Source organism: Daphnia pulex, chromosome 11 (genome assembly GCF_021134715.1).
Source record: "Daphnia pulex isolate KAP4 chromosome 11, ASM2113471v1".
In the NCBI taxonomy this organism is placed as follows: Eukaryota; Metazoa; Arthropoda; class Branchiopoda; order Diplostraca; family Daphniidae; genus Daphnia; species Daphnia pulex.
Genome location: NC_060027.1, coordinates 3144339 through 3156111, shown reverse-complemented (window position 1 = coordinate 3156111; position 11773 = coordinate 3144339). Strand labels below are relative to the sequence as shown.

At 40.3% G+C, this 11773-nt stretch overlaps 1 protein-coding gene across 6 annotated transcripts; it reads left to right on the top strand.

Moving 5' to 3' along the window:
- Positions 1 to 3146: 3146 nt before the first annotated feature.
- On the top strand, positions 3147 to 9056 carry LOC124208156 (GTPase-activating protein skywalker-like). 6 transcript variants are annotated; one of them, XM_046605881.1, is made up of 12 exons: positions 3150 to 3698; positions 4711 to 5183; positions 5252 to 5336; positions 5440 to 5628; positions 5743 to 5867; positions 5929 to 6039; positions 6113 to 6224; positions 6300 to 6601; positions 6781 to 6867; positions 7264 to 7422; positions 7491 to 7729; positions 7793 to 9056. In XM_046605881.1, the coding sequence occupies exons 2-12, from the start codon at positions 4788 to 4790 to the stop codon at positions 7932 to 7934; spliced, it is 1947 nt and encodes a 648-aa protein (XP_046461837.1). In that variant the 5' UTR covers positions 3150 to 3698; positions 4711 to 4787; the 3' UTR covers positions 7935 to 9056. The 6 variants fall into 6 exon arrangements, with proteins under 6 accessions (XP_046461839.1, XP_046461837.1, XP_046461840.1 ...); XM_046605885.1 differs by lacking the exon at positions 6781 to 6867 and adding an exon at positions 4034 to 4239 and having other exon boundaries at positions 3183 to 3698; XM_046605882.1 differs by lacking the exon at positions 3150 to 3698 and adding an exon at positions 4060 to 4239.
- The last annotated feature ends 2717 nt before the right edge of the window (positions 9057 to 11773 follow it).

Genomic DNA, 11773 nt, shown 5'->3' with positions numbered 1-11773 from the left:
TAGCCAGGGTCTAAATCTTTGGTAAGACGATATACACTTTGATATGTATAGGTTGGCTATTGTTAGAAAAATTCCCAGTCGATCATCGCCAACTGTTTTTTTGCTACGAATCACTTTTCCAAAAAGAGTTGGCGAAGGTTGTAACAGTCCAGATAAGGGGCGACGCCGGCAGTTGACAATAATTCCGCTCTATGCATACCTATCCAGCCTTGAAATCTTTCCTTTCGACCCTCCTACGAGAAGCTCTCCTCAGCTTGCGCGAATTCAGAAGGTAGATAATTATTGACTACCTTCCCATTTCGGGCTTATACGTAGTTTCAAATTAAAATCGATTTATCGGACTGTGTGATATTCTGCATCCAAGGCAAATAGACGCCGGGAAGGACCTTCAATTCCGGGTGGAATATATGCGGCCCACCCATCGACGAAAAAGAGAGTGACCAATTTGAAATTGTACTCTGCTTTATAACTTATTTCCGTGTGGATAAGGCTTGTGAAATTTATTGATGCAATTTTTTGGCAAAACCTAAAAAGCCAATAAATAAGTCAACAACTACCTGGATTTAAGCGATACTATCCTGTAAATTAAAACAAGCGCTGAAACTGATATCGTACTCACGCAAAACTAGCGAAGACCGCCGAGCAGACCGCTGAAATCAGCAACGACTACCGGTGCGGTTAAAAAACAAATCACGTTCGTGAATAAGTGTCAATGCAGCAGATTGCATTCTAAAGATGCCAGCATATTATACAAGTGCGTAATATCTTGAACAACATTTTCCCACCGTCAACAAAAGCAAGAAAAGTGTGCATTAAGACATCTACATCAAAATGTAGACATTTAAAATTAAATCTAATTTAGCGCACATTGAGAAGTTGTCATTTTATGGCATTAAAGGGCTAGGCCAAAGCGATACTACGAGACTGACATGAATGGTATTTTATACCCTGCTCCAGCTTATCATCGCCATATCAGTCAAGGGAAATGCTAATTTCTTAAAATAATTCCCATTCTTCTCCTGCCATCCACGACCGTGGGAGAGGGTGGGGAGAACCCAAATAAGCACATGATAAAAATAACTTTTCTCAGCTATGTTTATGAACGGTGTGCACAGAATCTTTATTATTTACGTCCTGCATGATGTTCGAATTTTCCCAGCTGACTATTTCCACCTCAGCTTATTTTTAAAAGGGAGATATCACTCATCCGCTTAGTTAATTATGACCATTTGACGCTAGCGCAATTATTTCTTGCGTAGTTCAGGTAGTTCCGAGCTATCAAAAAATAAAAAGCTGCTCATAATTATTAAAATCTTTTATTCGGATAAAGGCTGATTGCTCCTCAAAAACCTTATGAAGAACACTATAAAAAAATGCTATTAGCCACATATGACATCTTCCCGAATTTCATATCCATTTAGGGCCCATTTCTATAAAAGGGAATTGTATTTGGCATACGACCTTCGCTCGGGTTATTCATCTGTTCGATTCTTTTTATTAAAAAAATGTTGCCTTGAGAAATGTAGCAGGAGATTGAATAGAGATATGAATTAGATCAGATACCCTACGGTACGCACAGCACGTGCACAATTCAATATACAAACTTATCTGTTTGCAACATTGTGTTTGCAGGAGATGAAGGCATCATAAAATATTAGATACAGAGTGAAACATTCACAATAAGCTTTATGATACAGTTGCTGTCACGTTGGATTGAGCCGCTTTTTATCAATAATATAATACCTGTATTAAGGTGGTTTGACGTCTTCGAATACTTGAGTTACTACTTAAGAACGGACGTCAGCAGATCTCTGAATATTTCATTGCGCAAAATACTTGTTAGCCCTTTCATCACGACAAAGAATTGAAAGCTGCGATGTCAACTAGAAGTTACAGGATCAAAAGATTACTTAAAAGAAATTTTTTAGTCGAGCCAAGTAATGAATTCTATTACGTAATGAAATTCCCAGGAATGGTCATACTTTTATTCTTACAGAAATAATGCGAAATAATGAAACTATTTTAAAGTATATTTTGTTGTCAGCTCCCATATCCCAAAAATGGCGTGAAGCGGGCGTGAGTGGTGTCCCTGGAGATAGAAGTTTCAGCCTTGCCACTGTGTTTCCCGACTATAATGCTGTCGTGAGTTTTTAAAGAGTTGCAGGGATTATATTATCACGTACGGACGTCATAGAAAAGAAAAGACGCTGACGTTAGTTGCTGGCGAGCGCTTTTAAATGGGCCAGTATTAATAGACGGAGTTCAATTAGAGCGCAAATTTGGAGCATAGACTCATTACGGAAAACATTGGCATAAGTAGCGCGATTTCCATACGTCCCCGTTTGGAGCCCTGAAAGGTGAAGCACAGAAAAGAGCGATCTAAAATTGGAAAAGGTTTTCAAATGGGGTTGAATTATTATCATGTGGTGATTACACAATTGAAAATTATATATAGATTTTTGCGCTCTTTTATTGCAACCTATTATAGCCGGAAGGTATTAAAACCTACGGTCTGCAACAATATAATGATTACCCAATTTTAATATTTTTAAAACAATAAACATACTATGGCGTGCTGCAGGTTTTTATTTACAGAATGTGTATAGTTTTCTGCTTGTCATTTAATGCAAGGTAATCCGAAGGTGCGTACGTGCTAAACAAAAAAGGAGAAAAAAAAAGACCATTGTCGGATAATAACCAATCTCAGATCAATTGGCAAGTTGCCTTATTTTATTCCCTGGAAGCTCGAAAAATGAAATAAAATTTTTAAATCACCCGAGGCATTGTCTTTTTATCTACAGAGTAAATTGAAAATAATTTTTTTTTTACAATAGAAAATAGTGATAATGATGTTAACAAATTTATTGAATAAAATTAGGCTGCCCTTGACGTTATTATTTTCACATTGAATTAACTTCGTCTCTTCTTTTCACGATAAATAATTTCGACTGGCCTCGTCGACTTGTCGTTTAAACAAGTTTAACAGACAGTGAAAAAAACCGGTTTCTTTAAACAAAAAAGAAATTTGCATACGAGAATTTCATGGGCACATTCCTATTCGTTGGATCAGACGTATACAATTAACGTTGCAGTTGTAGTTCTTATTCAATTTGCCTGAACAAACTCAATTAAATTAGACCAACATTTTATCAATAATAAGATACCGTTGAGAATATAGAGAGTTTGTGAGAGTAGCTATAGTAACGTGACTCGATATCGGTTCCAACCGAAATCGATGAGGGCGCGTGATACCGTGAATTGTTTACGTCACGAGCAGACGACGCAACTGTCAATTTTTACGTTTCTAAATGGTGAGAGGGACAGTCTTATCCTTGGCAGCTCTTAGAGAAAAGCTCATAACATTTGGCTTTCATTCTCCTAGGCCAGTGCAAAGTTATTCACGATAGATATACAACCTGCCCAGCGCCAGCTTTTCCGCCTTTGAAGTCGGTCGTATTTTTATCCAAGTCTTGTTGGCACTATTCTCCTGGTTGATCCCTGCTGCTGTCGCCCACTCTTAAAGGAGAGCTGGTTGCTAATAATCGCTGATCATTGCCAAATCTCTCGCGCACCCACACAATTTTTGCTCTGGCTTTTTGGGTTTCTGTCAAGTGGTCATTTCATCTTTAGCTATCGGAATCTCAACAGCTGTGTTTCTCGTTCTCAAATTGTTCCAGCTCACAACATCTTTTACGAAGGTGAGTCTTTCGTTCTCCAGTGATGCTGGCTGCTTTGATTGAACGTAACAAAACTATTTGGTTTCGAGCAAGCCTTAAAAATGCCATTAACACATTTTCACTTGACCTTCAAGTACAGCTTTAAGCAAGGCTCTAGAAACTCAGCCTCTGGTGGGCAGGCTTTACGGGGGCCCTTTCACTTTATATAGGTGATGCAAGTGCAGTTGCTTAGCCCATTGTGCAAGCAAATTCTTTTGCCAATTTTAATCTCTCGGTCTCAGTTGTGTTTATGGCTTGGGCTTTGTTTGAACTACGTTGGGATATAGGAGGTTTTAAAGTTTTGAATCTATCTACAGATTCTTTAGTGCGAGATAAGGTAAATAACAACCAATTGGATTCAGTGGTTTAATTCTGGCCCAGAGAGGAGAGCCACTGCACTTTCCTCTGCACCATTTGACGTATATCTGTGTTGGCAAACATTGTGGGTTTGGTGATAAGCATCCCCAAGGGGTCTTTGTACAGTCTTCCACGTGCTATTAGTCGTTAACTTGGTAACAATCAGGTCAGTTAATGTTTTGAAGTATTCTTTACACCGCCAACGATATCTCTATATAGCTTCTGCACGTACGCCAGAAAAAAACGTGACGTTTGAGCAAGAGTTTCAATTCGTTCTTGCGTGCAGGTTTCATTTTCTTAAAACCCGCCCAACATTTTTTTGTCACGGTGAAGGGATAAGATTTTCCAGAAAAAAATTTGCCGGTTTTCAAATTTTTTTGTGATTCAGGAGAAATTGCGTCTGTATTAAAACCGGTTTCCAGTGATTACTGTGAAAAGCTGCAAGCGTGTTTCGGTGGGGTTATCAGACGAAATCCAGCTGTCTAGCTCAGCAGACTCCGCTCGGTGTAGTAATTCATGGTTGTGCGTTTGACTCTTGGATCATAAGTTTGCGTGATGCGTGTCACGTCGGGGTCACGTGTTTGAGTTGAATGTGCATCCATATCAATTAAATACCGTGTTGAAATTTCCATTCTAGACGACACATTTCCTCGTGTGCACAGACTCGCCGTCGACGGATCTTATTTCCCGCTCTGTCCTCGTCGAAAATACACAATGACGGGCGAAGTGGTCAGCTATTCGGGACCGGGACCAGGTGAATCCAATCTGATCGAGCCACCTGCCGAAAACGATGTCGAGGAAGGAAAGGACAATCATTCCGTCAGCTCGCCGTCATCACCTCGGCGTTGCCCTTTCCAGCCGTACGTCGACGTGGACCAGTTGGGACGGATCACGGGCACGGCCGTCCTGGATTCACCCGGAAGAAGTTCCCTGGGACGCAAGTCCAACCGGGGATCGTTTATGGGAGTCAGAAGACGATCGCACCTGCATAACAAGACGGCCGACGAGGTGGAGCGCATCGTTCAAACGGGAAAAGTCCGCGAACTCAAAAACTGCATCCGCTTTCACCAGTGGCTGCCGTTCGATTGCGTCCGCTCTCGTCTCTGGCAGGTATATCCTTTTGAACAACCGCAATCTCATTCAACCCTCCAATTATTAATATAATTTATTCATTTCAGATCATTTGCAGTATCCACGTCAAAGATAAGGCGACGATGGATTCTTTATACTGGGACACTGTCAAACAGATTTACGGCACTCACGGTATGCGGATTAGTTTAATAGCAGATAGCGAATAGATTTATCTACGGGAGAATATAATCTAACCGCTCTTCTATTTGTTTTTATTCTCACCCGCCCCTGACAGATTTGGTGGCAAAGACTGGGCCGCTGCCGACTTTTGTGGAGCCGTCGTTTCAGATGTCGTACTATCTAAACGAAACGGGCATTCAGGTGGCCCGGCGTGTCGTCAACATCATATCCTATTCGTGCCCCGATATCACGTACGCTCCCAGTTTATACCCCATCACTTGTCTCCTGCTCCATTACATGAGCGGTATCTTTTTTCTTAATTATCGACACTTCTCTAATTAATTAATTCATTAGTTTTTGAAAATCCTGTTTCGGATATTTACTTTTCTTGGTTATTTCTTTGGCAATTGTCTTTCAGAGGAGGACTGCTACGCCTGCGTCTCGCAGATGGTCTCGTCTAAGAAAACGAAATTCATTACGCAGACTAAATTGCATTTTGAAACTATCTGGAGAACGTCGATGATTTTGTGTCGACGTCACGCTGTAACATCATCACAAATCATTAAAATGGGACATGTTAATGTTTGTTTTGTGTCTTTTTTAGAAATCGGCCGTTTCGTACCTCGCTAAACAGGCGGGAGAGAACAATATTCTCGAGTCCATCCATCAGCAATGGCTGAATTGCATCCTGAAAGAGCTACCATTCCAACATTTGGTATCATTCGATTATTTTCGTTTGTTTATTGATGAATAACTTTTTAATTGATGTCGTATTTGACGCAATATAGGTCCGCGTGATGGATTGTTTCATGTTCGAGGGCCGGAAAGTCATGTACCGTGTTTGGATGGCCATTCTCATTCTTTTTCATCGGCATCTCACCTCTCTTTCGCCCAACGATCGTAAAAGTTTATTTCATTTCAATTATTTTTTGAAGTGTTGGCTCAATGACGCACATTTTGGGGTTTTTTCCACAGGGCCAGCGTTGAACAAAGAGTCGATCGTGGAGGCGACGTTGATGGACTTTTGCCACAATTTGCCTTGCAGCCCCGAGAAATTACTGAGAACGGCCTACGGAGTGCGAAATTTCAGTTCGTCCGAAATGGATCGACTCTTCATCAAAACGGAGATGTATCTCAAATCGAAGGCGGCCGCCTCGGCCTCAATGCCCAACAACAAGAACGTCATGGTGCCTCGGTCGCGTTCCAGCGACGTCTTGCCCACCAGCCAGTCTCAAGTCAACATCCAAATGATGTCACACACGCTGACTATTCGAGAGGTGAATTCCCCCTTGGCATTTCATTTTCGTTTTCTTCCCATTTTAACACTAAAGGTTTTTTGGTGACTAGTCGGAAAAGACACAATGTTAATACGTGGTTGTTGGCGATTCTTCTTCTTCTCTTTTTCTTATTGGCTCTTATTGGAAACGGTTGTGGGGGTGTGTTTGGGGTTCGATAGGGTTCCAGGTCACCTGGTCTTAGGTCTCGATCCTTGGGATTGTTCCCGATTCAGGGCGTTCGTTCCCATGCTGCCGACTACGATCGCGTGAGTCCCATTCACTGTCGGTGGCACGATTTCTTGTAATCGTTTTTTATCCTCATTTGATTTTTATCCCCACTCCGCCTATTAACACCCGCAAGCAGAGTTGCCTGATTGGACATTTTGCTAGTCAGTTTTTATTTTTGTTGTTGCACCTACGAGGATGAGAATTATTTTTTTTTTCTAACCGTTTTGTTGTTATTGTTTGATTCTATTAACCAATTTGAATTTTATTTTCTTTTGGTTTCATTTAGTTCGTTATGTATAACCGGTGAGTTGATTATGACAATGTCTTGTATCGTCCTCGTCGTTTCTGTGCACACCTTGTTTGCCTTTTTGTTCAACCGAAACATTTGGCTAATTTGAAATTGTTGATTTTCCCGCCTCTAACCTTCATTATAGCTCTTGACGGTATGGTCTTGGCTTCCGGTGCGGATCACCATGTACCAGCCGGAATTGCTGTACACCACCGAGGAGCACGGCTGCAGTATGACGACGTTCTTCAACCGGGTGGAACAGCACGAACCAACAATCCTCATCGTTAAAACTGCCACTGAAGATGTAACATCAAATTCAATTTGTGTTTAATCAACGTGTTTTTGTATTGAATAATCTTGACTTTTATCCAGGTATTCGGAGCCTATTGCTCAAGTCGGTGGGCGGAACGAAATTCCAAAGATTCTCATGGCGGCCGTCAGGGCTATTTTGGAACGGGCGAGACGTTTGTCTTCACTCTCGTACCCAACGAAATCAAATACCCTTGGGTTGGCATCAGCGCCACTTCATCCTCAGACGGCCCGTCCTGCGTCCGGCACGCTGCCGAACTCTTTATGGCTTCCGACGGACACATGATCACTGTTGGCGGAGGGTATAGGATTTAAATGTTATCTCCTATTCAAGACACTCGATTGATTGATTTTTAAAACAACAGGAAAGGTCAAGCCATCTGGATCGACGAAAACATTCGTTATGGCAAGACCGACGGCTGCTTGACATTCAATAATCCGCCGCTGGCTTCCACAACCGATTTCGAGATTAGAGTCCTGGAAGTCTACGGCTTCCAGAACTTGTAAAAGAAAAAAAGCGGCAAACCCAACGAAACGACTTGTAGAAAATGATGTACCGACTGGGACGCCGTTGCATAACAACAGAAAAATCCTACAACAACAACAACACTCCAACAGACAAAAATCCAGGTCGATTTTATGCTAAAATTAGATTTCTGTTTATTATTATTTTTTTCCAACTTTCCTCGTCTTCTTCTTCTTTTTTTTAGTTTTTTGAAAAAATGTTTGTTCTAGTGAACCAAAACTAAGCGTTCCATGTAACATGCTAGACTAGTCGTTGAACCTGTCGTGTCAATCGTCGCCTATCCCTATAAGTATCCAACAAAAAAAAAAAAGGAAAGAAAAAAATAAGACAAACAAAACAAAACAGGCAGGAATATGTGTACTTAATCATCTACTATAGTGTATGTGTGTGTGCGAGTACGTTTGTTTACGTACTCCCATTTTTAATTTTCTTATTTTTGGCTCTATCCGGTTTAGCTTTGTTTGTTTGTTTCTTTTATTCTTCCTCATCATCTTGCTTTGTTCCCCCCCCCCCTCCTCCGATGATGTGTGTGTACGTGTGTACGTGTTCTACTTAAACGAGAACTAGCGCGAAATTTTTTTGAAAAAAAAAAAGCCCCACCATGTTCTGGTTTCACGCTCGCCACGAAGAGGTGACTAGTCAACTTTAACATGTTAAACGGTCTTGCCCTTTCGGTCATAATTTTACGAATTTGGAAGGAGTAAATAAGAAGAATCGAGTGTGCTAAACTTTGAACGTAGTATCTTTACCATAGGGGGTGCTCCTACAAAAAGCTTTTTTGCCTAGAAGAATAGCCAAGCAAAAATTTACCAGAAGAAGAAGAAGAACTTTTTTGTGTGTGTGTCCTATATTTTGAACGATGTTAAACTTGTACATTCCCGTGTGGTGTGTGGTTCGAATCTCCCGCTTGTCTCTAACAGGAGTGGAAACGGCTCAACCAACAAACAAAAAAACAAAAAAAAAGAAATTAATTCATCCGATCAAAAAATTAACGAATTGTCATCGGTACACATTTTCGGTATCCAGCGATCGTTTTTACTTTTTTTTCTTACTATTGGAAAAACAAACCAACAAGAAAATTCCTCTTTTGAAATTGCCATTTTTTTAAAAACTAAAAAATTCCTCCATCCCCATTTGTTGTATCCGTAACCTGCTCTTATTGGTGCTCGCATCTATTTAATCAATCACATTCAATTAATAAAACGATGATTGGCTGGAAGACTTAACAACAACTTACTGAACAGTTCATATTATTACGCCTCTTTGATTTGACGTTGCATTTATTCACGGGTGCGGCCGTGAGTTGCGCCTCGTTGCTCTTGTCCAAACATTCTAAGCTTTCCTAAAAACATTCTGATTGAATCATTAATTGTTTAGATATTATGTACAAGTAGTAATGGGTCTATATATATTTGTTATATTGATTAGACGGCCGAGTGATTTCATTTGTTTTTTCGCATTTGGTATACATTTGAATGCAATTAAATGTCACTTCAAAAATAGGTCCGTTCGATCAACGATTCTCTTATTACATAATTCCCGATAATTCCTCTGCTGCTGCTACACCCACCATTTTTTGACTCTCTAAAAACTTATAAGCAAATTAGACTTAAGGCTTTTGTGTCTGTATTGTATCACTCTGTATTCAGTCAATACAAAAATTCATCTTGAAAGATTCAGAGAATGTTACGTCATTTTCTATTCGTTTCTAAGAGTTCGTATTGTGCAAGGCATTTGTGTTCAGAGAGACGCGCTAAGAATCGCTGGCGATCCAGATTCCCGGGATAATTCGCCGGGAGCGTGTATACTAGCTTTTTTTCTTTGCCAGACACGACAGCCGTTCCGAAACATTGTCAGAATGAATGTCTCTCAGCAGAACGAAGAGAAGAGAGAGACTCTCAACTGTTGTTCTCTTTTTTTTTTGAATCGTGAATCCCGCGAGCAACTCGTCAATCCTGTCATATCCCTCGCGGCGTGATTGCATCGCACTTTCTCTTGCCAACTTTCCCGAGACAATCGTTCGCTAACCACCACTACCATCCAAAAAGGCGCCTCTACTATACTACTCTACTACACTATACCACCATCATCCCGCGAGCTGATTCTTTTTATTTCGTAATCAATCAGACCCCCACCGAATAATCCAACGCAGGGGTATCAAAGAAAAATAATAAGAACCGTTGGAATGAATAGTAACAAGCTGAATAATGGCCGTTGCTGAATAGGAGAGGTTAACAACTTTGGATTATTTCAAAAAAATATGTCGAGTCAACATCGATGGTGATTGGCGGTTTGTTAATCATTACATTAACCAGGAAGAAAAAATAAGAAATAAAACGAAACCTCATTGAATCAATCATCGGTGAAACAAAAGAAAAAGGCGTTGGCTATAAGAAAACATTTTTTGGGTTTCAACCACCATCCGGAAACAAAAGAGAGAGAAGAGTAAACGACACGTTTGTGTGTGAAATATAAATACACACAGCTCTATCCTTTTTTTAAAAAATATTTTAACGGTTATTATTTTCGTTTGCTGGATGTGTAAGCCTATTTCAGACATGGAATTTTGTGTGTTAACTACTTGGTGTGTTGCTCATAATTATTAGAGACGGGCGGATGAGAGACGCTGTGATTCTCTGCGCAAGGCGGTGCTGGAGCATTTAACATCAGCAGAGGGCGCCGTGTGCGATAACTACCGAGATGCTACGATCCGTGCTAATGATAATGACTACTCATTTGACCTACTTTTGAGTAGTAATAATAATAATATTCCAGCAGCCACAGCGTCTAGAGTATAGAGGGACGACGTGCATATTGTGATTTGAAGCGTAAAAGACGCGCAACAAGCCACAAAAGTTGGTAACTAACAAACACAACTGCTGAGCATAATAGCAATAAAAACATGGAAGAGAAATTGTTTCGTTCTTTTTTGCAGCAGCAGCAGCAGCAGCAGATGGAATTGAGGACAACCGGGGTATAGGTATATACATCTGCGTCTATCTACAGACTCTGTTCCTCCTCTTGTTGTTGAAGGCATATCACGATCTAGAATGAAAAAACGAAAATTTCTCTCTATCTCAACATTTTGGACGCCCGTATTATTATTACACATGTTTCAGGTTTCTACGGAGTTTGATCATTTTTTGGCAGATGAACCCCCGTGCACGAGAAACACAAGAAGGTCACGTTCCGCGCAGTCTCTCCTTAGAGTATTTGACGCCTCTCTTAGTTGCATTGGTTATATCACGATTTATAATTGACCCAGTTTCACTCTCTTTTCTCTTTTTGGTTGGTTTTTATTTTCTTTCTTTCTTGAAAAAAGGGATGATTCACCGCTCTTGTAGACGAAAAGAAACATTCGAGTCCATTTGATCGTTTAATGTTTGGCTGCTGCTGCCAGTCGGACGTGACAATAGCCGCTAATAAAAAAAACCGACGCGGTAATTTTTCGAAATTGCTTAGAGTAGATTACAAACACCATATAACGAGAGTTAAATGATATTCAAACGTCTAAATAGAACCCTTCCTCAATTGCTGTGTGCGTGTGTGTGTTTGCTGTGTGGTCACATCCTTTTATTATTATTTTCATTTCAATTCTTATATTTTTTCTTCAAAGTCATTTAGGTATACACGGAACTGCGGGGTGCCGGTAACCTAAATAACGAAAAAATTATTGGTCATCCTTGATGACTAAACCAAGCATGGCCTTCTTTTTCTATTTCTCCTCTTTTTTTGGGGGGGTTTTTATCGATTTTCTTTTTTTGTTTTAGAATAAAAAAAAAAGGAAATGAATAGAACGCCTTAGAATAATAACCGGAAA